This window comes from Malurus melanocephalus, unplaced genomic scaffold, assembly GCF_030028575.1.
Source record: "Malurus melanocephalus ecotype Western Australia unplaced genomic scaffold, MMel_1.1 scaffold_546, whole genome shotgun sequence".
NCBI lineage: Eukaryota > Metazoa > Chordata > Aves > Passeriformes > Maluridae > Malurus > Malurus melanocephalus.
Genome location: NW_026623778.1, coordinates 63,358 through 84,028, shown reverse-complemented (window position 1 = coordinate 84,028; position 20,671 = coordinate 63,358). Strand labels below are relative to the sequence as shown.

Sequence of the window (20,671 nt, the reverse complement as noted above, 5' to 3'; positions counted from 1 at the left end):
TGGAGATGCTCCCAGTGGGTTTCCCATATATCCCATCCCTGTGGAGATGCTCCCAGTGGGTTTCCCGTGTATCCCATCCCTGTGGAGCTGCTCCCTCTGGCCCATCCCTCCTGAGCATGGTTCACAATCCCATTTCCCATCCTGCAGAGAAGGGCTGGGGTTGTGTCTGGATTTTTGGACAATTCCTGCAGTGGGGTTTGCCTGGGTGATCCCGGTGTTTCCCCATTTACAATCCTTTATTTGGAGTGCTGTCAGGGATGATGAATTAATGCCATTAACGACAGCAGCATTAATTAATGTCTCCATCTGATTGCAGGACCCTGGGCCTCCCCCACCATCTCCACTGATGGGTCTGAAGCCGCTGCAGCTCCTGGAGATCAAAGCCAGGGGGAGATTTGGGTGTGTTTGGAAAGCTCAGCTGCTCAATGAATACGTCGCAGTCAAAATATTCCCCATCCAGGTGAGCAGAACTCTCAGGCCCCTGGGTTGGTTCTCACATTAAAGCAGCTTTTCTTGTCCCAATAATCCTGCAAATCCAATTGGAAATGTCTTTGAGCAGTAAAAGGTGCAGGAAGAGTTTTAATGATTTTGAAATAGGTATTTTACTGCAGTAAACACATGATTGAAGCATTAACCCCGTGAAATGTGTGCTTCCAGTCATAAAAATATTCAGCATCTGTAGTCTTAAGCAGCTCTCACCCACCTCTTGACCAGTTAATAATCAAATTAAATTGTACTTAGAAGGAATGTCCTGAAATGCAAACCCTAAAGTGATTGTTCAATTAAACACGCCTCAATTAAATGCCATAACACTCATTGCCCAGCAAGCGCCCTCGGAAAGCTGTGCTTGGATTAAATGGATTGAGGAATTCTGAGAGCCCCAAGTGATGCTGCCTGGTGATACTGGGATGGGTTTTACATTCATTAAAGCACCCCCTGCTACTCGAGGTGCACAAATGTGTTTGCTCACGGTGGATAAACACTGCAAGCCCTCGTTCTTGCAGCACAAATTCCGCAGATTTTTGGACAAATCGTTTCCAAAGGCTGGGAGCAAACCCCCTCCAGGGCCTTCCCCATTTCTGGTGGATAACTGGGATTGTGTTGGTGGATAACTGGGATTGTGCTGCTGTTCTTGCAGGACAAGCAGTCGTGGCAGAATGAATATGAGATTTACAGCCTGCCCGGGATGAAGCACGACAACATCCTGCAGTTCATCGGCGCCGAGAAGCGCGGCTCCAGCATCGACGTCGACCTCTGGCTCATCACYGCCTTCCACGAGAAGGTGAGGCCACCTCTCCATGGGGTTGGGGCTTTTCTGGTGWGGCAGGGGAAGGACAGCCCCAGGAATGTGTCACAAATGTGGAGTTGAGGCAGTGAAAGAGGAAAATGTAAAGTTTTCATTTGGTCGCTTTTTACTGGATGTGATTTTATTACAATTTATTTTCAGACTTAGTAATTTTTACTAATACAGAAGTTTTAGAAAACAAAAATTCTATCTTTATTTCGGCCTTTTAGAGTTTGAATTTTTGAATATGCCCCATCTACACCTGCCTAAAATGCATAAACTCTTGCAGAGATCATGGGGTTTTTTTGCTTTACCTGTGTTAATTGATTAGAATAARCATGAAGTGATACAGATCAATTCTATTGTGGCAGCAAGCAGGAGAAACACAAATATGATTAATTAGGAATATGTTTAATTTTATGCTGAATAATTTTGATTTGATCTCTTTAGATTTCTTCAGAGTGTGTGTTACACTCTGAAACTGTATTATTGAATTATTTTATCTTTATTTGTTTGGAGTTTGTTTCGCTGTGAAGTTGTTGTTGGTCCCTAAGCAAGGACAATCAAAATGTGGGATTCCTGCTGAACTGGGTGAACATTTTCTCTGGGTAAATAAGGCTGAGCTGTGTGCTGGTTTTTCCTGCAGGGCTCCCTGACGGATTTCCTGAAGGCCAACGTGGTGTCCTGGAACGAGCTGTGCCACATTGCCCAGACCATGGCCMGGGGCCTGGCCTACCTGCACGAGGACATCCCGGGGCTCAAGGACGGCCACAAGCCAGCCATCTCCCACAGGTGGGGCCCTCAGCACCCTGGGGTGAGGGCTGGGGACAGGGACACACGGATCCTGCACCAATTCCTATGTGTCCTTTCCAGCAGCCACCGAGGGGTTGTTTCCTGCTATTTAAACAAACAGTTCCTGCACACTTGGATGACATTTTCATTCCATCTCTGTATCCCACATGTATCATCCTATCCATGTCTCCATATATCCATCATAATAATGCATTTATTTAAAAAACAAGCACAAAATTCCAGTTATTGTCTCACTTACACACCTTTATCCTTGTGGGAATAAGGGCACTCCAAGCTTTTATTATTATTATTTGTTGTGCAATTTATCTATTTCTTTATAATTTCTTTGCCTTTCGTGCTATAATGTTCTTTGTTTTATGCTCTCCCTTTTTCCTTGTAATTTTATTCCATGTTCTAGATTTCTAATTTCTTTTTTTTTTCTTGAACTTGAAAGGGACATCAAAAGCAAGAACGTGCTGCTGAAAAACAACCTCACTGCTTGTATTGCTGATTTCGGTCTAGCTTTAAAGTTTGAGGCTGGAAAGTCTGCAGGAGACACCCACGGACAGGTAAATCCTGAGTTATTTCCAGGAATGATCCTGCATGTGGAGGGGAATTACCCCTCAGGATCATTGCATGGCCTCTCCCAAAAGAAGTTTTGCCATATTTTATTAATTTTGAATAAATTGTCGGGAACTGAGGGATGAAACTTCCAAGATTTAGCCCAAAGCAGGGAATAACCGTGGCTGTGTTTGATGTGGGACAAAGCACGGGTTTTGTTTGGCACAGGGGGGTTGTGCCCGTGCTGGGGCTGATCCCTGGTGCCAAGGTTGGTGTTTTGGTGCCCTCCAGGTGGGCACTCGCAGGTACATGGCCCCAGAGGTGCTGGAGGGAGCCATCAACTTCCAGCGGGACGCGTTCCTGAGGATCGACATGTACGCCATGGGACTGGTGCTCTGGGAGCTGGCATCGCGCTGCACCGCCGCTGATGGTGAGGGATCCATGGGATCCAGGGGATGGGATGGGATCCAGGGGATGGGATCCATGGGATGGGATGGGATCCATGGGATGGGATGGGATCCATGGGATGGGATCCATGGGATCCATGGGATGGGATCCATGGGATGGGATCCATGGGATGGGATGCGATGGGATGGGATCCATGGGATGAGAATGGAGTGGGAATGGGATGGGGATGGGATGGAGTGGGAATGGGAATGGGATGGGAATAGGATGGGAATGGGGATGGGAGTGCAAATGGGAATGGGGAGTAGGAATGGGAATGGAAATGGGAGTGGCAATGGGAATGAGGGCCTGGAAGTGTCCCAGCCCATTTTTCAGGGCTTGGAGCACCCTGGGGTGGTGGCAGTGTCCCTGCCCATCTCCCTGGATGGGCGTTACAGCCCCTTCCAGCCCAAACCATTGCAGGATTCTGATTTTGGCCTGCACTCCCAACATTCCAATCTCCTCTTTCCCTTTTCCATACCGTTGGTTTAACTGCTGTYCCCTCTGCAGGCCCTGTGGACGAGTACATGCTGCCTTTCGAGGAGGAGATTGGCCAGCACCCCTCCCTGGAGGACATGCAGGAAGTTGTGGTGCACAAAAAGAAGAGGCCTGTCCTGAGGGAGTGTTGGCAGAAACATTCTGTAAGTGTGACCCAGCCCTGCTGCCAGGGGTGAATCCCACATTGTGTCCACCCCTGTCCTGTCCATCACACTGCAGTTTGGGAGGAATTCAATCATTCCAGGAGAAGTTAAATGGGCTGTAAATGTTCTTCATCTTAAACTACTCTTTCTTCAGGATTAGAAAGTGGTTTTGGTGTAAGAGGAGACCTTGGAATTACTTTTCATTGAAGTGTCACTTGATGGCTGAGGGATTCACCTCTTTAAAATCCTGTGAGGCTCCAGCCCAGTCAGGAAGGATTTTCCCACTGTTGTTGAGCAGTTTTTGGTTCAATAGTGCAGAACAAAGCAGAGCTGAGGCCCCACAGGACACTCCAGGTTCACACCAGCCCCTCACCCTGTGGGACACAAAGGTTCCCCTTTGCCAGGAGTCCCTTCAAATGCCCATTTTTATGTGGCAGACCCCCTTTTGTCCCTGTGCTGGTTTCCTCACCCCCRTTTCCCACAGGGAATGGCGATGCTGTGCGAGACCATCGAGGAGTGCTGGGATCACGACGCCGAGGCCCGGCTGTCSGCGGGCTGCGTGGAGGAGAGGATCATCCAGATGCAAAAACTCACTAACATTATAACCACAGAGGACATCGTGACTGTGGTCACAATGGTGACAAACGTTGACTTTCCTCCCAAAGAATCCAGTCTATGATAGTTGCACTGGTCATGCCGTGACCACAGGACTCTTCACTGGAGCTGCTACAGCGCACGGGCTGTTCCGGCTGGGAAGAACGGACGGTAAGTCTCTCTGGAACATCACCAAGAGGTGTTTCTCCTTTGTTTTCCCTTTCCTCCTCTCCCCGACGTGGATCCATGAGACTTTCTGCATTCCCTGCTTACACCTGAAGGACGTGACTGAGAACCCCTCACGTGCTGATAAAGAACTTATGATGAAGAATCCGGACCCGAACGGGCTAATGAGCGTTTTAAACACTGACATCCGATTTCTTAATCCCTGTCAGAAGAGACTAATTCCTTAAATGAACTACTGTTATTTTTTTTAAAATCAAAAACATTTCATTTCAGATTTAAAAAAAACCAACAAAAAAAAAAAAAAGGGTAACTTGTTTTTATTGCATTCGTTGTTGTTTATAAAATGACTATTGTAATGCGACTACGACACAGCTTGTGAATGTTCCGTGTGCTGCTGTTCCGTGTACAGAAACAAGAGTAATCAATGGGATAGAGCAAAGAGGCTTCCAAGTATTACTTAACCTCCCTCAACCAGGTATACCTCAGTTCCACCTCGCTAAATTATGATTGACAACACTAATTGGAATAATAAACCGCTCCGTGTTTTGTAAATGATGTATTTCCCAATTCCCTGTGTTATTTAAGAAGGGGAAAGCTTCATGCCCCCAGGAAGTGGCCATTCCTAGAGCCGTGTTTTTAGCCTTTTCTTGTACTCGCTTGTTGTGTATAAAAAAAAGAAAAAAATGCTGTTTATTGAAAGAAAATTTTCCTTCCTCTTTTAGTTGAAAGCTTTTCCCTCCATTTCCCAGAGTATCTCATCCATTTATTTAACTGAATACTATTTAGGTTTGCTGTGTCTGAGGAATATTTGAAACCTTAAGCATGACTTTTTTTTTTTAATTTTCTCTGAGCTGTGACACTGGAAAGCTCTGAATTCTTCTTGGTTTTTTTTTTTTTTGAAAAAAAAAGTCTTTTTTTCCTATTTATGTTTGTGCCGAGGTCGCCGCGTGTTCCCCGTCCCGCCAGACAGTGGGGGCTGTGTCACTGTTTCAGGATCACCTCAGGAAGCTCAGTTTCCCCAATTCCTCACCCTCTGCTTGGAGATTTGCAATTTCCCTCCACTCAAAGCTTGGTGCCATCGTAGGGGAGCGCAGCTCCCTCCCTGTGAGCCACAGGTTTAGCCTGGAGTCACACAAAGTTGTAGCCACAGGTTCCAGATCCTAAATGGTACAAATTTCAGGGATAACCTAGTTCTGCTCACGATATGCAACGACCATTCCGAGGTAACGAAAGGAATTTCAGTGTCCATAGCACAGACTCACAAAAAACAAGGAGAAATCGTGGAAATGGCTTCACAACTCCCAAGAGTGGAGTTCAGGATGTCACACTTTATGCTGGAATTACAGTGACTGGTATAGCTGGGTGCCAAAGTGCTTCTCCCAAATCCCATCTCACTCCATTGATTGGATCCTTCACACCAAATTCCAAGGAAAATCAGTGTTGGGATTGTTGGAGCGCAGAGCCGGCCGTGCTGTGCTGTTTGTCCACAGCCAGTGTCTCTGGAAAGCAGCAGCTGGGAGCTCTGGAACAGGGATCTGTGCCYCTCATCCCTGGGAACAAACAGGGGGAATGTGATGGATAAAGCAGAGCTGGGCAGGGAGGGAGGAAGGGCTGATGTTCACCCAGAGCTGTGGCTCTGCTGCTCCCGGCTGTGCCCGAGGAACAGCTCCAAGGGGCTGGTGRAGAAGGGAGAGGAACCCGGTTTGTGGGGTCTCCTTGGCTCAACACTTCCCTTTCCTTCCATTTTTGCTCCACTTTAATTAAACTTCACTCAGAGCAGGACAGGAGCGGAGCTGTGGAGCTCTGAACGAACTCCAGCCGGACACCTCGGGGCAGAAATGGAGTTGGGATGGGTTCATTCTGTGCTGTTGGAAACCTGATGCCAAAATTGAAGCTGTATCCAAGTCCCTGCTGTGTGTGACCCCTCCCATGGAGCTGCCAGGACTCAGGGCTGCCTCTTTGGGATATCCCCGGTCGGTTCCTGGGATTTACCAGCATCATGTAGCGTCACTGAGAGAAGGCTGCTCCTGCCAAACGCTTTKTAACGGGTCAGGAGCTGTGCCCCAAGGCCTTGGGAATGAATTCAGTGAGTTGAGCTGCCAGAGCAGCGTTGGAGGGCAGGATGAAGGGAATGCAGTGCTCAGGAGGAGCTGGGCATTGTTCTGGCAGTGCCCAGGAGCAGCACTGGTGAGGGATGAAGGGAATGCAGTGCTCAGAAGGAGCTGGGTATTGTTCTGGCAGTGCCCATCCCTTCCTGTCCCGTGAGCTCCCAGCCCAGGCTGGCCCTGCCCGGCCTCAGCAATGTGAKTGTTGTGAGGGTGAAGTTCCTGTGCCACGTCCTCAGAGCTGCTGGAGGGGTTGAACCAGTGCTGCCAATCCTGAGCTGTTCCCAAAGTGCCCCGAGAGCCTGGGAATGGCCCAGAAACCACAGGGGTGTCTGAAATGAATCTCACGTGTAACCAACGCTGAGACTTGGCCCACTCCCGTCAGCATTGACACAATCACTGAGGTCACCCCCTCTCCTCTCTCTCCAGCTTTTTTACCCTTTTTTAACACATTTCTGTTGATCAGGAACACTTGGTACAAAACACAGGAAGCTGCAATACACATCCATGGGTAAAATGACTCCAGTAGCATCCTTGATGGAACATCTGTTACCTCAGATACTCAACCAGCAGGACTGCTTTGCTTTTTCCCTCGATTTTGGGTTTTTTTCAGTCCATCTCCTCTTYGTTACCTCTCGAGTTTGGTGAGCGATTTCTTTCCCTTTCCTCTTTGTATTTGTCAGTGTTTTGGGCACAGGTTGTTGTACTACTGTCAAAGGGTACTTGCTGCTTTTCTGCAAGTGCCAAAAAACCAACCAACCCCCCCTCGCCCTCAATAAAGTGATTGTTAAATATTGTACAAATACAAATGTATACTCTGCCCTCTTCCCCAGCGGGAAAATAAAAAATGTGACTACTCTGACTTGCAAAGGATTCTTTGGAAACTTATTTTCAACACGTGGGGCTGTTCCTAGAGCAGTTMTTGAGCTGAACTTCTGAGTTAGGGCAAAAAATGGGTATGGAAAGATGTTACACCTTGTACTTGGCACAAAGTGGCTGTTACAGCTGAAGCCTGTTGGGATTAAACATTTAATGAAGTAAGATTAAAGATTTAATTGAGTAAATTTTCCATGTCAAGTCAAATTTGAGAAGGAAAAGTGCAGTGTGAGCTTTGAGCTGATGGGTCTGTGCTGCAGAACAGAGCTGGGAGGGCAGCGTGGCCTGAGCTGGGATCCAGAGCACTCAGCCCACAGTGAGAAATTCCAGAGCCTGGATTTCTGCAAGGGGAACTGAGTGTGAGAGGAGTTGGTGCTGAACTAAAGCACCTAAGGGTGTGAGTGAGGCACAGAGCAGCAGCACAGCTTTCCTTAGAAATCCTAAATGGAACACAGAATGCTGCTTCCAAAAATTTATTGAGCTGAGCACCTTGCTGTGGGTAAACATTCCCTCTTGTGGAAGTTCTGCTGGAGCAGGGGCAGGGCTCAGAGCCAGCTGAGGGAGGAGGCTGCCCACTGCTTCACATCCGTGGGGCAGTTGGGGTATACCTGCAGGGCATCCATGATCTGGCTGCTGTCCAGCAGCAGCTTCATCAGGAGATATTCCCGCTGTGCACGGACCGACGGCCGCTCCAGGGGCTGCACCAACTCCAGCTGCAGCAGGTGTTCAAATGCCTGCAAAGAACAGGAAAAGAGGAAGGGGAAGGAAACATCATTCCTGTCAGAAGCAGGGTGTCCTTCCCACCCCAGAACACCCCAATCCCTTCTAGGGCTGCATTTGACCACCCCAATCTGAGCTCTGGAAAATAAAACCTAAATACTTTATAATAAAAAAAAAAAAAAAAAAACAAACAAAAAAAACCAACCAAAACGAACATTTCAGGCTCACCTTCATGACAACTGGCTTCTCAAAGTGGTACATTGAATGTGCCTTCCTCTGGATGAACTTCTGGAATTCTGTACCAGTGGGAGGAAAAGAGAAGGGGCAGTGAAAAGGAAGTGAGTGATGCAGGGCTGGTGAAGCTCAGGCCGTGCTCTCACCATTGTAAACCATCTGGAAGTTGAAGGGTTCTCCATCGTAGACTTCGTTCAGGTGTTTCATGGCTATGATGAGGCAGATTTCCAGGACAGACAAWCCTGCAGGGAAAGATGAGAATCCCAACTATTTGAAGCCAGAATGTGCAGAAATGGGCTGTTCCCACCACAAAGCAAGAAATGCAAGTATCTAAGTTGGGAATGCTGTATCCACAGACAGGTCTGAGCTCAGAGCAGACTCTGTGGGCACAGGCAATCAATCCCTGTGCAGCTCAAACCCAGGGAATAGTCCCTATACAGTGTCTCTTCCACCAGGAGATTTCCCTGACACTTTCCTTGCTCTRAGAAGGAGTTTTGGGGAGAAGCTGAGCTTTACCATGGACGATGTTTGCCTTGGAGTCAGTTCTGTTCTGTTTGCTGGCCTCCTGCAGGTCTGCAGCAGTGAGCAGGGGGTGGTGCACAGTCACTGCACTGACAGCCAGCATCTGAAACACAGCAGAGACACTGCCTTGAACTCCCAGGCACACAATTCCTGCTCAGGAACTCCCTGGGGTCACCTACTGGAAACAAAATGAGTAAACCCCACACCCAGTAGGTTCATACTGAGAACCCTGCAAACAGCAGGCACCTAAACTGCATTTTGCCAGCAAAGTTTTCCAGGCTTGAAACTTTAAAGCCTCCTCATTCCGGTAGAAAAATCCTCATGAACCTGTTCATATCCACGTCAAYGGATCAACAGTTCAGAGGCTGCTGTAGGAATGACTTACAACTGTTTTGCACCTGATTTTGTACCCAGGGACACCTTCCACTGTCCCGGGTGCTCCAAGCCCTGTCCAGCCTTGCCTTGGGCACTGCCAGGGATCCAGGGGCAGCCACAGCTTCTCTGGGCATCCTGTGCCAGGGTCTGCCCACCCTCCCAGCCAGGAATTTCTCCCCAATATCCCACCCATCCCTGCCCTCTGGCAGTGTGACCCCATTCCCTGTGTCCTGTCCCTCCATCCCTTGTCCCCAGCCCCATCTCCAGTTTGTCCAGTAACTCCTCACTCCAGAATCTGTGTTGTATGCTTTCATTGGAAAATTGATTTCGGAGCAAAAAGCCTCTTTCCAAAGGAAGAATTCAGCACATGCTGCAGAAAACAATTGGGAAGTTGAGTCTGAGCTCTGCCCTGCTCTCTGGGAGGCTGTTGGGTGCCATCAGCTCCTTTCCTGGCTTTCACCAGATTGGGGTGCACTGCACTAGGAATAATCTGCAACCTTGGAACCTACCCCAGTAACCAAAGCAGCAGCAAAAAGGGGGCTCTGCTGAGGCTCTGCAGTTTGGAACTTGTCTGCTCCAGTTCTCAGGGTGGCTCTGAGCACTGCTGGGAAGAGCTGTCAGCACCGGARCCCAGCACAGCCCACCCCAGAGCAKCAGGTTACAGATCTGAAGGCTGGCACAACACCCCTGTGGCAGGTACAGTCAGTGGGATTTTCACACTGACACAAGCACAGGGATATTTTGGGATGGTTAAATAAGTGTTATTGCATTTATTTTAACTGTGTTCAAAAGCAGGATTCAGGGAGGCAGCCTAAATTTAAAAAAAGACCCTCCAAGAGAGCTGCAGCTCCTGGGTGGTGATGGGAGGAAGTTCACAGCCAGCTTAGAGCTAGGAAAAGGAGTTTCAATATGGGCAGATTTCAGAATTCACCAGGAACCAAAAAGAATCTCAGAAAGGAAAACACTGTTTCAAAAGTTTTCAGCTCGAGTTTCACTTTAGAAATGGAAAGGCTTGAAGAAAGTGAAATAGCAGAAGTTCAGCTCCATTTGAATTGAACCCTCCATCCTCACAAGGAAACTGCTGCAGAAACTGGAATTGGCCATGTCCACTGATACAGCACAGGGTGACAAAGCCTGCAAGGAACCAGCCCTGGCACAAACCTGGAAGCTCAACAAAAATGATGTTTCAAGGAGCACTCAGCTAAACAGCCTGAAAACCATGAGAGCTGTTCATGAATCACTGCAAACCAAGGAGGTGATGTAGAAATACCCAAATACWCACCAAGAGCAAGTGCAGCGAGCGCAGGTCTTTGGTGTGGTGGAAAAGGTTCTGCAGCACGTCCTGCACAGTTTTATCCTCTGAGAGATGCTGCAAGAAACAACAAAGTGATATTTTATATTTCAACCATCTCAGCTCATCACTTTGCTCTCACCAGGAAAAATAAGAGTTAAATAACTTTAAGAGCTCAGCTTACACCTGACAGTACAATTTTCATGTCTAACCTCAACTTTCTGGTCTTTCCTGTGACAATTTTACCTCCAGACTTCCCTAAGTGAAGATTCTCTATCATAATTTAATTTATTCCATATTAAACTCAGACAGTGAAAGGAAATGCCAATCTCAGGTAAAAGCTTTACATTTTTACTGGTAAAGGATATGTGTATAAAGTAAACCAGATTCATGCTGCTCTCACTTTAGAATTTTTACTAAAAYCAAGTACAAGATGCTTTAAATACCTGAACATTATTATTCCACTTTTGTGCAAAAGTCTCATCAGGAAATTCAGAAGGAAGAGAAAGCTGTTCCTTAAATATCTTGATGTATTGTTTAAAATCAAAGGAATTCATCAAATAGATCTGTCTGTGAGAGAACCTTGACTTTACTCTCTTCTCCAAAAGCTCCAGAATATCCTTGATGAGAAAAAAAAAAAGAGAAACAGTAATTAAAAAAGATWAATTTAGTGATTTCTTTGCTACAGCACAGACAAATCACTGAAGTGTGCTGAAAAAAGAATTATTGACTTTTCAGGCTTAAAATGCTGTAGCATAACTTAAATGTTGTATGAAGCCCTTTGCTGATTATTTTAATTGATGTGCAATCCTAGCAAGCATGTCCCAGCCCACGTGATGCACCACATCACACAGGATCATGTGTTGCTAGGAAACACAGCAAAATTTCTCCATAGATTATGGAAATATTTCAGCTACTTAAGGCTGAATCAAAGCTTTCAGCCTGTCAGGGCTCTGGACAAATTGTTGTGTGGTCACACCGGGGCTGGCAGCTGACAGGCCACGTGCTTTTGTCAGCCTGAGAGAACACAGCTTAAAAAAAAAAAAATCACAAAAAATACTTAAGAGTTAAAAAAAAAAAAAATCTCAGAAACAACAGCTGTCAGTTCTGGAGACACTTCTCTAATTACTCTCAAAATTAGGGGATAAAGGGTTCTTAATAATGAGTCAGCACAGCTGACTCAGGACAGTGATGATGCTAAAGGAGAGATTGTAACTTAATAAAACAACAATTAACTTTTYTATTAACTTCCAGAAATTTGCACAGCTGGGTATCACCTAATCCCAGTCACACCCAGAATCAGGCTYTGATAGGAGATTTTAATTATTCTTCTTCCTGTCACAACACAGTTGAYTGTAAAAACAATATTATTTTTATCAAGTTTCCATAGTGTTGCACAGGAATTATTTCACAGCATACACAGCATACACACAACCTTGTCCAACAATTGTCCACAATTCAATATATTTTCAATACAAATATAATTTGTAAAAATCACAGAAAACTGAATGTGGATTCTAAACCCATTCTATAGCAAAAGTCCCCTAAAAAATGCTTTTGTCCTTAGAACAGAGACTTAAATGTGTTAATACAAGTCTGCTTTTGCCAAGAAACTCAAATGCCCAGGAGCCTCTCCAACAGTATAATATTAAATGTGTCTCCWTAGAAATGTGGGTTTGCTCCTTTAGCAGTAAAACTGAAGGCTCTGGGCATCTTAAGTTTCCTCTCAGCACCAATTATTATTTTTTTACATCGCCTTTCCCAATTGAGAAGTCAGAAAAATGGATAATTGAGAAAAGTCAGGAAATAAAGGTTCCAGGAAAGGAAAAGCCATTCCAAGCAACATAAAAGTCACTTTAAAAGAGCTGAAAAGTTTGAATGAGCAAGTTTTGAATGGCAAGTGYCATTTCCTACCTGCCTACAGGTGAGTCCAATGACTGTGACTGGGGTCTGTGCTGACTGGGAGATGTCAAAGAGGTTGTAGAGCAGGGTCTGATTCTTGTGGTGCACAAACAAATCAAATTCATCCAGTACAAACAACACTGGACAGCTGCTGGTTCGATTTCCTGAGAACAGTTTGGATGGTTAGCCGGGCAATTTCAGCACTACAGTTTTCATTAATTATTAGTTTAATGTTTAATTCACAGATTTGCTTTTAGCTTTTCACTGAGCCCTCCTTTCCCAAAGGTACAACAGCAAAAAGAAAAATGCATTGAAAAGCTGGGAAGGTTTTGTCCTGCTGTGCCAAGCAGTRTTTCTGGCTGCAAGAAAAACCAACTTCTGCAACCAAATTCTTTAAAAACCACTGTTTTTAAAAGCATCAGCAAGGTAAGAGAATCTTTTCTTCACAGCTGACATGTAAACCTTTACAGCATTAGTTACATCAGGTATGTATTAGTTCAGTATTATATATTTTTTATATTATTTTGTAACCATAACACATTTTGGGGCTAAGTTTTTTCCTTCCACCTGTAGAGTAAAAGAGAAAAACTCTACTTTTCAGTCAAGTGACCCAGAGTTTCAGAAAAMAGTTATTAGTGTTTACCTTTCCTTAAAGCTTCAAGAAGAAATGCCAGATTTTCAGCAAAACTGCCCTAGACAGAGAAKAAATAAGTTTCAGAACAGATTTGCAGTGTCATTCTCAGAATTGATAATTACAGGAAATTCAGACACGCAATGAAGGSCACCTCCTTCCAAAACTCTGCTTTCAAAAAATGTAACTTCATGCTTTATAATCATAAACTCCTCAGAYACAAAAAATTATGGATAACACTGCATTCATCCACTTTTTTCCAGTTTGAAATCCCCAAACTGCCTCAAACAGGCAAAAATTAGTGATCAGWAGAATGCCTGCAATAAGCTAAATTCACAAGGAGCTTTATCTTTCCTAAAATAGCTGTTGCATCCTCATTTTCCAGCCATACACATGGAAAAAGTGCCACCTAACGTGTTCCACTGAGAAGGAGCAGGRTGCAGGGTTTAATTGGTAACTTTATTAACCAGATGGAAGCATCAAACCTTCATGACAAGAAACACTTTTTTTTGAGAAAACAGGAAACACTGAATTGCTGGGACCATCCTGCTCCAGCTACACAAGTTTTCCYACCCTGCAGCACTGCAGGTGTGAGAAGAGAAATAATTAACTGGAGAACAGAAGCCCTATCAAAGGGGACAGAAAACAAATTTATCCTCTGAATTTGCTCCTTTCTGAGTTATAAAAAATGAGGAAAATTTATTCTAAAGTACTTTGGTTCCTCTGTTTAGGACTGTCTCCAGTACTAATGTCAATCAGTTTATCTGTGGGAAAAGGGCAATAGAAGTAGATATTTTAATAGAAACTCTATGCAAAATAGAGTATCCTCGGAATATATCCTTGGAAGCCAGGATAGACTTCTCTATGAACTAGAAAAGGTTACAAATATATTAAATATGCAGCTTTTTGCTTGGTTAACTTGCTAATGCTTTGTTTCGAAATGTTAAAACAATGTTTCCAAAGTCCCCACCCGTTTGAGCTAAGTTTTTTTCAAATGATTAAGTTCAATTTAGGAACTTTCCTTTTTCCCACCTTCTGTAAGGCMCAAGTTGATGTGCTTTTAAAAACTGATCAGGATGCATTAATCTTGCTCAACCAACAAAGGTAACTTTAGCATTTGTGTGGAACTGCTGGCACTCACAATCCATTCAGTCCCAACAAGCTCCATCCCACAAAGCCAGTTTTCCAAGAAAGGTGAAGTTACTCACAAAAACTTTGTCCCCAACCACATTTTCCAGTTGCAGTTGCCTGGTTATCTCCTTCAGGGCCACTTTATCAGTTGTCTGCAGAAGGCCTGAAAGAAAAGGATTTTGCATGAAGAACTGGCAGTTCACTCCCCAGTAAACTGAAACTTATCCAGAAGCTTCCCTCCCCTTCCAGCCTTACAAAGCTTTGCCTTTTTAAATATTAGACTGGACAGGAATTTTCTGTACCTGGTAAGTTATTTAATTTGGYTGCTAAGAGCACAGAAGTTCCCTCCATATAAAGAAATACAGAGAGAGGCATTTTGGACTCACAGACAAACATGTCCATAATTTAGGCTGGACTMAACTGCTGAAATCAAAGCTTTTATTCAGTACATACAATGTAGACAAGTGAATATAACATAACACTGGATCAATGTTCTATTACTTGCCATTCAGATGAACTTCCAAGAGGTTCTCTCTAGCTTGTTCCATTTCCCTGAGGTCTTTTAAGACATGGTTTAATAACTAAAAAAAGAAAAAACACAGAATCTGTGTGAGAAGATTAATGCTGTAACAGCAAGGAAATGTACCTATGGATATTATAGGATAGGAAAACAGAGTGTGAGGTTTCATTAGGTGACACATTCGAGTAATTTCCAGACTAAAATACCAAAATGACAACTTTGCATTCACCAGCAAGACTGTGTCATTTACTTTTGTTCATTCTGCTGAACTAGGAGAGAAAGAACAGTAACTCTGGTATTTGAGTCACCCTTTTTTTTTATAATATCTGGGGCATTTGCTTTCATTAAAAAGCTGTATGAATTTGAGATGTGAGAGAATTTGGCTCTGGAGTTGGTACCATATTCAGCTTCATGGCTTGTTCAGATGCTGTAGAAAGAAACTCTTGGCTTTAAATATTAAAAGAAACTTTACTTATTCTTTTAYTCTGGAAGACAAAATCTGCACATGATTACACCAACTGCTGCTTGTAAAACTCAGGGGTGCCAAATTTGCTGTCCATCAAGAACTTGGTACTGCTAAAAGTCATAAAGAACTTGTATTAAAATATCTGCAAGTAGTAGAAATGTTTGATCTAAAAATTTTATTTGCTTTGACTTCCTCAGATGAGGATTTGTAGCTCCCACTTCTGTGTGTGTATAAATATGTAAATATACACACTCATGATTTTCCTGACTCCAGCATCTTTCACTTGGTACATAATAAGGAAATAATTAATTTTGCCTATGTGATTTTTCTTACTTATATTCCGGCTCAAAGGATCCCAAGTTTTCATCATCTTCACTATCCTTATGTAAAACGTTTGAAAGCAAATTTAAGCTTTAAATAATAAAATCAATTGTGAATTACAGTGATGTGGCACATGGAGTTTGAGGGATTGCTCTGTGGGGGTTTTTGAGAGTCTCTAACATTTACTCCAATGTCTTGAAGTACAGAGCTCATCTTTTCTACAAATAAGAAATCTAAAAACTCCTTCCTGTACTGTAAGAGTGCTTGTTGCTTTCTTACRTAGTGATAAAACAAATAAAGCAAAAATAAAATCCAGGTATTTCCTGGTAGTCTTGAAGAATCCTTGATTGCCACTGCTTTATCAGCACCACAGGATTTGAAAATTATCCTTCCTAGAAAGCACCATGGATAACACATCAAGGTGATAACACTGGTTGTGGAAAGCAAAACAAGAAAGCAACAGCAAAATGGCAGAATGACTGGTGTCAGCTGTGTCATGGWTATCTTTAACAGCTATTAATTAATTTCTATTCAAATTATTTAACAGCCTGAAGGCCACTTGCTTTAGCACTTGGGAAGCCTTCCAATGTAATTTTTGTAAYTGTTCAATCTCAAATGCTTTTTGCAGTAATATCCAATCTATTTAGYCCATTATATATTCATGTAAACATTAAAGACTTGAGGGTTTGAATAATGCTGAAGTATCAAACAGTTAAATTAGAGGTCAACCCTTCATGTGCCTCAGCTAAAGGGAATTCTGTTAAAATACCAACCTACGTTTAGAAACCATGACCACCAAACAATATCCTGCTTCATGGTAGGTAATAATGTTCCTTCAGGATTAGGATACCTGACCATTCCCTGCTTACACTGTGGAGAAAATAATTCTTAGACAACTCCTTTTAGAGCTCTTGGATGCCTTTTCACCATTTTCACAGTGAGGGGCCAATAACAGGTTAATTAAAGAATAATCAGAACACAGGTTTAATTGCAAAGACAAATGTTAGGAAGAGGCTTTTCCATATTGTTCCTGGACAGAATTAGCTCACAGAAAGCCCTGGAATGTTTTGAACTTCTATGTAAGYCATTAGCAATTCTCTGTTTAAAACSARGCAGAGATGAAAACAGCTGCAAAAGCTCCCAGGACTCCAGTGAGGTTCTGTTGGACCCTGTACAAAGTTCCAAGAGCTGCTCCTACCGCAGTTTTCCCCGATCCCCGGGGTCCAATAATGAGGGCGGAATTACTCTCCCCCTGCATCGTGGTTCGTTTCAGCAGCTCCAGCAAATGTCTGTGTTGGAAACAGAAATAGATTGAAAATCTCAAAGCTGACAACACTCCCCCAAACCAGGGAAAATTCAAAGAATTCAACTTGATCCACTTCGGCCTGCTCTGAGAGCCAGCACTCAGGGCATGCAAAATGTAATACAATAAAGTACAAAGGGCTCAATGATCACAGCTCTTAAAATATTTTAAAATATTAAAACATGCAGAAGTCGAGAGTATCACTAATTCATAAWGTTCTGCAATTCCCCACCATGAAAGGACAGACTTCAATAATAATTTCTTTCCTTAAGAAATGGATTGCTTTCTGTGCTACCACTGTACCTCACCAGCTCTAAATTACCTGCAGACTCTTCACATCATACCACATTTTGGGAAGGAAGAGACAAAAACTGGAGAGTTCATTTTGTTTTCCTTCTAGGATAATTCACTACCAGTGGCACATTGAGTAAAACACAGTCTGCAAATTGCTTTTCAGAATTCCAGTGTAAATAGGGAAGGTTTTGTAGAACTGATGTAACAGAAATACATTTTCTCCCAACAGCAATAAAATGCCTATGTGAGCTCTGCGTGTATAGTGCATGACACTAAATAAGTAAATGAATAAATAAATGTTTCTTTCCTTCTTTTAATGAAAATTTGTGCTTACATCAGTTACCTCCTCATAAAGTTAGTCTTGGAAAACTTAATTATTTAAAACAAGTTCTTTAGATATATTTTTTGTTATTTGCATAATTTGACCTGCACCTGTAAAGTGTTCGGTACTGGGACAGTGTTATTGTCACACTAAGTCCCTTCTTCCTAACTCTAACCTCCACATCTGGATAACTCCAAAAAGTAGCTTTGTTTTAAATATGGGTCCCTACTTCAAAACACATGATGTTAGCACAGAAGGTTTAAGATTTACTTTTAACACCGTTTGCCAACAAAGAGGAAAATATCTGAAGTAAAAATGAAGATTCACAAGAGAATTTAGCTTCTCACTTAGCCAGGCCATTACACAGTCTTAAAACATGCACTGAAAGTGTCTTCCAGGCCCAAAAAAAATGCTTTGGGAATTACGGATGTGAAGCCTTCTTGTGAAGGACAAGAAATCCAAAATGCYGAGCCTGACAAAAGCAACACAGAASAGTTTTATAAAAACTCYTAAAATCTGAGGCAAATAGCTTTTAGAAGCACCAGGCTGCAGGTCCTTTAAACCTGTATCATTCAGAAAAAAGAGAAGCAGAAAATTCTGACTTCACTAGATTATTTTACTACTGCARTTAAATCAGCAATTACTTAATCCTAGAGCCTGCTCACTCACCTGTACTGCTGTTCCATCCCAAACAGTTTTCCAGCAGCACAATGGTGACAGAATCTTTCACGGAAAATTTTTTGCACCTAAAGATGCAACACAGGACAGGAAAAATGTTTGGGACTTCAAACACCAGACTTTAYCAATAATGTAACTACAGCAATAAAATAATGGTAAATTGTGCACTTTTGTGGTGTTACAAATATTCTGTAATCCGTCAGTTTTTACTGTAATGAATACAATAGGGATCTTGAAAGCAAAAATAAAGTTACAGGACACAGAATACTGTATAAATTTTATATAAAGGAGAAAAAGCAATTAAAAGATATTAAACTATAAGAAATCACCGACTCGGAGGTAATTCCCTCCAAGATGCATTGCAGTTTTTAACCAGCAACTTTGGGAAAACAGGAAAATAAAGATTTAAAAACCCAAACTAAAAACGGATTTTGCAGCTCTAGTCCTGCTGCTAGAAAAGTCACCTGGGTTCTGAATCACCCTAAAAACTGGAAGATAAAGAATCTAAATAGACAAAAACATATTTATGCAAACCTGTTGCCACAAACAGTTGCAAAAGCACAAGGCCATCCTTTAAGTTCTTTACTACATTATTACTGCAAACACTTGTAGCAAGCAACAGGTGAGAAGAACAGAAAAGAAACAAAGGACAGATACAAAACCCATTCACTGCCCTAGAAATTGTATCCAGTATCCGTACAAGGTTTTGTAACTGGTCTAGTAAGAGAAAAAAAAAAAAAAAAACCACATGGATGGCAGAGTTTTCATTACTTGAAAACAAAGTAATGAATAAAGATGTTACTGACCTGGGAAATGGACTCAGCACTTTCTGCACTGCTCTCCTTCAACTTCCGCTTGCTCATTGTAGAAGGTTTCATCTTCAAAGAAGAGAAAGGTTATATTAAATAACATTCCTTTCCACAAAAATTTGGATTTAATTTTTAAGGACTGTAATGAACATCTGTTTTTAATTAATAACAACGCAGCAGTCCACCTTCCTAGGGAAAAAGAGCCAAAACACTGAAAGCATTTTTAACTTACTTCTGGTGACATTAAACCCATATTTACACACTTCTAAACAGCACTGTTTTTTGGATGCTTTAGAGAGTTTGAAATAATGTCTTTATGTTTCTGCAGCTGGAACAAGTTACAAGGACATTGTAACAACAATTAAGACACAACAATTAAGTTTTTACAGGACTCACTGGCCATTCTTGATTATAATGTGCCCTTTGTAACAATAATCACAGCATCTCTCTGGATAAGCTGGCTCTGAAAGGGTCTGAAGTGGATTGGGGTCTCTGAGGGGATTTGGGGAGACCCAGAGGGGGTTTTGGGGGAACCTTGGGGCAGATTATGATGGGATTGAGAAGTTTGAGTGGGCTCTGAGGGGAATTCAAGAGTCTCTGAGGGAATTAGCAGGACCTGAGGGAGGCTCTGAGGGGGATTCAAGAGGCCCTGAGGGAACTGGGGGAGAAAAAAGGGTCTTGAGGGGGAGCTGTGGGTGTTCCCTACCAGCCAGAAAGGTTTGGGAGTGGTTCAGAGGGATTTGGGGGAGCTGGAGGGGGGCCGGGAATTTTTAGGGTCTGTAAATGCTTTGATGGAATTGGGAGGGGAGGTTCCATGAGGGAGTTTTGGAAGGGCTAAGGGGGGATGGAGGCTTTGAAGGGAGGATGTTTTGGGGCTGGAGAGTTTGTGACGACCCTAATGAGGGAATGGGGAGGCCCCAAAGGGTTTGGAGGGGCCCATGAGGGGCTTGGGAGGACGCTGAGGGCGAGTTTTGAGAGAACCCTGAGGGGGCCCATGAGGGAATCAGGGCTCCTTAAGGGGTGTGAGGGGGGTTCTGTGGGTGCTGTCCCGGCTTCACCTGTCCCACCCCCCGCCTCCCCTCACGGCGTTTTCCCGCCTCCTCTCCACCATCTAAGGGCGGCCACCGCCTTTCGTGCGCTCCCCTCAGCCCTCGCCTCACCCCACACGGCAGCGGCGACCACCAGAGAACCCCCACACCCGAGACCCCTCCCCAGCAGCCCCATACCCCCCTCAGAACCCGAACCCCCAGCTCCCGTTACCATCCTTACAGRCTGCAACCGCGGCTCCCTCAGGGACCCCGCTGCCCGCGCAGCTGAAGGGCGGGCGGGAGGGCGCATCCTCCGCTCCTCGGCGCGCTCCTCCGGGCAGAAGCGGCGATACCGAGCTTTTCCCCCGCCCTTTTACCTGCCCCGGCTCTCCCCTCACGCCGGCGCCGCTTTCCCGCCGCTCCTCCCTCACCTGAGGGCGGGACCCGCCGCACGCGCGCTCCCATCGGCCCCCGCGCGCCCCGCCCTTTACGCCACCTCGGGCTCCCCTCCCTCCCCTCTCCCCTCCTTCCCTTCCCTCCCCTCCTCTCCCTCCCCTCCCCGCCCCGCTCCCGTCACTTCCTCCCCGTCCATTTCTCCCCTCCCTTCCTCCCCCTCGTCCATTTCCTTCCTCCCTCTCCC

At 44.2% G+C, this 20,671-nt stretch overlaps 2 protein-coding genes across 2 annotated transcripts in view; one reads left to right on the top strand and one right to left on the bottom strand.

Moving 5' to 3' along the window:
- The window catches only part of ACVR2A (activin A receptor type 2A), a 49,044-nt gene extending 43,661 nt beyond the window's left edge, over positions 1–5,383 (top strand). The window contains exons 5-11 of the mRNA XM_057382010.1: positions 317–460; positions 1,139–1,282; positions 1,932–2,077; positions 2,532–2,646; positions 2,930–3,068; positions 3,593–3,723; positions 4,208–5,383. Coding sequence (XP_057237993.1) covers positions 317–460; positions 1,139–1,282; positions 1,932–2,077; positions 2,532–2,646; positions 2,930–3,068; positions 3,593–3,723; positions 4,208–4,402 — 1,014 coding nt within the window. The 3' untranslated portion in view covers positions 4,403–5,383. The remainder of the gene's footprint in view (positions 1–316; positions 461–1,138; positions 1,283–1,931; positions 2,078–2,531; positions 2,647–2,929; positions 3,069–3,592; positions 3,724–4,207) is intronic.
- A 1,630-nt stretch (positions 5,384–7,013) lies between these two features.
- On the bottom strand, positions 7,014–20,481 carry ORC4 (origin recognition complex subunit 4). Its single transcript, XM_057382011.1, has 14 exons — positions 20,273–20,481; positions 19,001–19,072; positions 18,186–18,262; positions 16,796–16,886; positions 14,796–14,871; positions 14,368–14,453; positions 13,172–13,220; positions 12,541–12,692; positions 11,073–11,246; positions 10,618–10,704; positions 8,955–9,063; positions 8,585–8,680; positions 8,433–8,500; positions 7,014–8,218 (listed from the first exon to the last, which is right to left on the bottom strand). Exons 1-14 carry the CDS (start codon positions 20,339–20,341, stop codon positions 8,030–8,032), a joined length of 1,395 nt encoding a protein of 464 aa, XP_057237994.1. The 5' UTR covers positions 20,342–20,481; the 3' UTR covers positions 7,014–8,029.
- Positions 20,482–20,671: the final 190 nt, after the last annotated feature.